The sequence below is a fragment of the Symphalangus syndactylus genome, chromosome 21 (assembly GCF_028878055.3).
Source record: "Symphalangus syndactylus isolate Jambi chromosome 21, NHGRI_mSymSyn1-v2.1_pri, whole genome shotgun sequence".
Lineage (NCBI taxonomy): Eukaryota > Metazoa > Chordata > Mammalia > Primates > Hylobatidae > Symphalangus > Symphalangus syndactylus.
In genome coordinates this window covers 74,570,706-74,576,705 of record NC_072443.2, presented here as the reverse complement: position 1 = coordinate 74,576,705, position 6,000 = coordinate 74,570,706, and the positions used below count along the sequence as shown (strand labels likewise).

The window sequence follows — 6,000 nt, the reverse complement described above, 5'->3', positions numbered from 1 at the left end:
TTACTATATGCATAGAAAAAAATCCAAACAAATATATGATAAATTAACTATTACATCTGTGAGTGTTAGGCTAAGGGGCACAATTATGTTTCTGTTATGTACTATTTTGGTTTTGCATTTAAAATTTTTACCATGGTATTTTGTAATAAAAAAGAGGAAACATACATGTTGAATAATGTACTTTTGTCACTTTTGGCTTTTAATAAATAACGTAGTTTAATTGGTTTAATATCAATGTGGTTAAGAAATATTTTCCAAAAGAGACAAAGAAATTCATGCAGTAGGATTGCTGAGCTTCCATTTCTTTCTTCCCCCTTTTTTTTTTTTTCTTGAGACAAGGTCTGGCTCTATTGCCTAGGCTGGAATGCAGTGGCACGATCCTGGCTCACTGCAACCTCTGCCTCCTGGGCTCAAGACATCCTCCCAACTCAGCCTCCCAAGTAACTGAGATTACAGGCACACATCACCATGACTGGCTAATTTTTGTATTTTCCTAGAGAGGGGGTTTCATCATGTTGCCCAGGCTGGTCTTGAACTCCTGAGCTCAAGCAATCCTCCCACTTCGGCCTCCCAAAGTGCTGGAATTACAGGTGTGAGCCACCATGCCTGGCCCTGAGCTTCCATTTCTATACCTTCTTTTCCTCTTTGGGAGCCAAGTTATATTTTGCCTTTCAGGGCATACTTGCAAGCATAACCATACCATTTCTGGAACAGAAAAGTGTTATTTTATGCAAGATACATGTATGGAAATATTAAGGTCTCCCTATATTTGATTTCCACTCCCTTCTCTACATTATGTAGGATTAAAGGATGTCAGAGAACTAATTTCTTGAATTTAGAAGACCTGTTTGCCAGTCCGTGAAATTAGTATAAATTGCTTGCTACAAATAAACAACATTCCCAAGATTAAAAAACCTAAAAGTTCTCATCAGTCATCCTTAGTGAGACAAACTTCCGTGTTTCATCAATTCTAAGGCAACTTTATTGTAAGACACAGCATTATTTTTAACGCACTATTAAGAAAAAACTGCCAATTCAAGTAGAATATGCTGTCAATAAAAAGATGAACCATGTTTTCAAATGTAAATATTTAAAAATGTACATCCCGGAATTAATAAAATACAGTAATACTACAAATAAAAATCCGAAACCTTGCCCAGTATGATTACTTGAAGTAGAGCACTGTGACCTGCTTCACATGAACCCCTGACATAAATGGAAGAAAACGTAGACATTTTCAGTAGCACACCTTTTGTTTATTGACCTATGTAAAAAAATAATAGGTCTTGAAGAGTCAGAACAATAAAAGAATATGCAAAAGGGTTATTTCTGATTCTAGAAGGCTATACAAATATGCAAAAAAGGAATAAGTTATTTTTTTTTTGGTTGTCTTTTTTCCAAAATTTTTTCCCAAACTTCATTTCTAATTATACAAATGACTAAGGACCAGTTTAACAAATCGTTTTTATGTATATATTACATGCTTTGGAATATAGATAGAAAATGTTCCAAAAAAGTTGTTCAGAAACTTTTCTATTCACAATATGAACAAGAAACTTGTATAAAAGAGGGGGGAAAGGAGCACCTTTTATGGAATTTTGAAGCAAAGATGACAAAAAAGATCAATCTGGAATATGGAAATCATTTGCTTTAAAAAACAAACAAACAAAACCCTAGAATAAACCATAGCTAATTAGTTCTTCCAAGGAAAGTATGAGGTAGTTTTAGCCTCATAATTAAATCCACTGCAGCTTGGAGTTTTTTTGTCATTGATGCTGTTGTTTTTCTTTTTTAATGTTAACCTTGTTTTTGTCACTTGGTGACTTGGAACTACTTGCGGAATCCAGACTTGTTTAATTTTCTAACGTTCACCATTTTAAGGCACGCAATTCATCTACGATGAAGTGGCTTTTTTTTTCTGTTGTTTTGGATGCTTTCTGTATCATCTTAAAATGCTTTTATAAACTCATAACTATAAAAACTTTCCATATTAAGTCTGCCACTTCAAATGACAGCTGAGTTGGAGAATTACCAGCCAGAACAATAGCTCATCATGCAATTAGTGGAGAAAGGAAAAAGGAGCTCCATGATATTGTACCTTAGAACATTCTCCAAGCAGACTTTGTCAGTTATTCAGTGGGCTGCTTCATTTTCCCCGATCTGCTACCATAAGTTATATTACAGGATGCTACGGTAATCAGTTTTTCCAGAACCCATTTTATGGTGCTTATGAAAAACATCACTCTTTATAATATCCTAAAAAACATTTACACTCATTCAGAACTTCATGAAAATCCAGCTTCAAGTAATTTTCCAATACTGTCTAAATTGTCCACGTCTGTGTAGAAAGAGCATGTTACTCTTTGTCAGCTCACGAATTCAAACTCTGATGTGAGCAATGACTTTGGAGCTTCTGGTTCCCCTTCTCTCACCCTGCTGAATTGTACTCTGAGATTTCCCCTGTCCTTATTGCCGTGGGACATCCTGAATGCCCTTTCATGTTTTTGAGGTTTGCCTTTAACAACTTTTTTTCCCTTAAAAAGTGCTTGCTATTGATGAAGGCTTCACACTGAGTCCTCTCTTGGCAATACTCCAACACGTGGGCAGACCCTACAGTTAGGTTAGTGCCTAGAGTTTGAAAGGCCAAATCCTCCTTTAGGGGCTTTGTGGGGCTTGGTGTGTGATTCACTGATTCACTTCCAGGGCAAGTAAGTCTTCTCTTCAACCTTTGATGTCTTTAGGTTTCTAAAACGAACGTCCTCTCGGAAGACGAATACAATTTGCAAGGCACACTAGTGTGAGAACGCAGTGCTTGGTCAGGAGGTCCAACTGCAGTTCAGACTAATGTTCCAGGCTTTGAATCTTCATGCCAAAAGAGTCTCTGCTCACTACTCTCCAGGCTGTCTTCCAGCTGGTTTCCATCTGTACCATCCAGTTGACCGATTTCCGTGTATTGTCTATTAAAGAAAACCAGTAAAGTGACTACTTGTGGCTATATTTTTGTCCCCACAGCACAAAGACTACTACATTTAAAGAAGTTAGTAGGAAGCACTGTTAAGAAAAATTTCCCAAAATGTAGAGATAAGGGAAAGGATAAGGATGACTGCATGTTCTTTCAATGTCATACTGGAGCATTGTTTAACAGGCCCATAAAAGGGATTATTTAATTGTCTGGAAAGATATACCTTTGTTTAACTTGTGTTTACCATTGATCAGGACCCAGACTGTATTAAGTTACATGTTAACTTGTAGATTTTTGTCTCAAAGAAATACAAATAACTTGTCTAGTAAAAAAGATTATGGTTACAGTTTTATTGACCTATAGGACATTAACTGGTTTTGTATCTAATTTAGTAGTCTCTTCCAGCATTCTTTCTTTCAGTGTCTCGAATTCTCTTTGAACCAGCTTTACCATCCCGCTAGTTCACTTATTAATGAGTTAAACAAATCTTTGGCCCATGGCCATTTTTATTTGTGTGACAGCTATATTTTTAACTTTTTAAAAAGTATATTGTGACAATCACATTTGAAGTATTCTTCAAATTAAGGGAATATGCTAGATGCTTTCCTCAGGGATAAAATAATATATTTAGAAGGTGGCAGGGGCACATAGGGACATATTTGATATCCCTAGGGTTTATGGGTCAGTCATAAATTGGAAGTGACCCAGGAAACAGCATCATATTTAAAAATCATATGCATATTTAGATGGCAATTCCAAATGAGAGCATCCTATCATACAAACCATTCAGATAAGCAAAACCGCATTATTGTAACGGCAGGTTAAGAGAGATTAGATAGTTAGTTGATTTCTTTTTTATTTTACATTCCAAAGTATTTTAGTAAAGATGATTTTTTTTAAAGTCTTTGGAAGAAGAGCTTTGGAAATAAAGGTTTTTAGTGTTTTCATGTAACATAAAAAACAAAGCCAGATTTCATAATTTCACACATCAGTCAGTGCAAGCAAAACTCCTGCTATGCAAGAAGCAACACACAGATTGGAGGTACTGTACTTACTACAGCTGGCTACACTTAGCAAAAGAGAATTTACAACTGATCTCATTTCTGGAGACACAACCATTCTTGGGGATAGATGCCCTTGGTTTTGCCTAGTAATAGAGTTAGATAGGAAAGGAGAAAGGGAATGGAAAATAGGAGGTGAAAGAAAAAAGTTATTTGAAAATACAGTTTGCAGCAGCAGAGCCAAGAATTGACTGTATTATATACTAGGTAGCTTCAACATTTCTACTTTGGAAAGATTATGCTAATGACAATTATGCCAATTGTACTAGAAAAAAAATTTTATTGGTAAAAATTAGTACCTTTCTATAATTTTAAGACCTGGATACTCTAGGGCAAAGGATCTTTAACTAATATACACTTTATTTTAAAAAACAACAAAACACTAATATATTGCCATGCATTTCAAATCTGGCTTAATGGAAAAATCTAGTTTTTCATCTTTATCTTAAAACCTAATTTCTCTCTTATTTTAAAAATCATGATTTCATAAAAACGATTTACAGATTTTTAGAGCAAATTTCTAAAGCTTTATGAATGATTGTTATTATCCTTGCCTTGTTAATAGGTTAAATTGATCAGACTGTATCCTAAAAAGAATCCTAAATAAACAAATGGATGGAAATAAGTACTTCTGTATCTCTGTGGCTGGAAGGGCAAAGTGGCAAATCTTTCTGGAAGGCAAGAGCTTAAAAAAATACACTTTTCAATTTAATCCATTAACTCTACTTATAGGAATGTATCCTAGGAAAATAATCTGGGATTCAGACAAATATCTTAGACAAAGATGTTAACAGCTGCAATACTGGGCTGGGTGCCATGGCTCACACCTGTAATCCCAGCACTTTGAGAGGCTGAGGCAGGCGGATCATGAGGTCAGGAGTTCAAGACCAGCCTGGCCAACATGGCAAAACCCTGTCTCTATTAAAAATACAAAAATTAGCCAGACGTGGTGGTATGCGCCTGTAATCTCAGCTACTTGGGAGGCTGAGACAGGAGAATCACTTGAACCTGGGTGGCAGAGGTTGCAGTGAGCCGAGATCGTGCCACTGCACTCCAACCTGGGCAACAGAACAAGGCTCCGTCATGGGAAGAAGAAAAAAAAAAAAAAAAACAGCTGCAGTACTTTAATAAAAAAAAGAAAGAAAAATCGAAAAGCCTCTCAAAAAAAAAACTTCAAAAAATGAGGAGCTAAGTAGGGTATATTTGAGTGGAATATCATATTGGTCATATAAAATAAGGTTTAAAGAGTTTTAAAACACATAGGAACATGGTTATGTTATGATGTTAAGTTTTTTAAAAAATGGAAATGTAGAATTTCATGTACAACATAAGATGTAAAACTGTATGTACAATATCATTATAACCATGTTAAATGGACAGAGAAAAATGGGGAAAATATGCCAAAATGTTAAGAGCTGCTATCTCTGGATGGTGGAATTATGGCTAATTTATTTCCTACTTATTTATCTCTTTATTATAAATTTTTCATCATGAGCTCATATATACACACGCATACACAAACACACAATAGGGATCTTTAAATAGCTTCAAATTTCCTCTATGTTATGCCCCCTCTGATCCCCTCTCAAGCCATCTTGGGCTCTCTGATATATATGAGCAGACTTGGTAAAAACAGATTTTCTCTAAAAATGCTTAACACTTCCTGAGTGCAGTGACAGTAGCGTTAAGGATATTAGAATTGCATAATGCACCAAAAACTGTATAATCATTTCTGAGTCAACAAAAAGGCAAGTAAAATTACACAAACACGAAAATAATTTGCAAATATATTGTTAAAAAATGGTTAGAAGTAAACTGAAAAGGCTTGGCTCAAATTTTAGGCCAGTCATTTTGGTTCTTGCTCCTAACTCATTTTCAAACATTATTTACAGAAGTCCAAGCTATTTGACATCCTCTGAAGTATATTTTCATTAAAATTCTATTTTGAGTATACCCTTTGTTTAGCTGAGACAATTG

The 6,000-nt window shown here is 35.2% G+C and overlaps 1 protein-coding gene across 2 annotated transcripts in view; it reads right to left on the bottom strand.

The window, feature by feature from the left end:
• Positions 1-1,234: 1,234 nt before the first annotated feature.
• The window catches only part of FRMD4B (FERM domain containing 4B), a 379,712-nt gene continuing 374,946 nt past the window's right edge, over positions 1,235-6,000 (bottom strand). For both annotated transcript variants that reach the window (XM_055259748.2, XM_055259747.2), the window contains one exon: positions 1,235-2,957. In XM_055259748.2, coding sequence (XP_055115723.2) covers positions 2,837-2,957 — 121 coding nt within the window. In that variant the 3' untranslated portion in view covers positions 1,235-2,836. The remainder of the gene's footprint in view (positions 2,958-6,000) is intronic.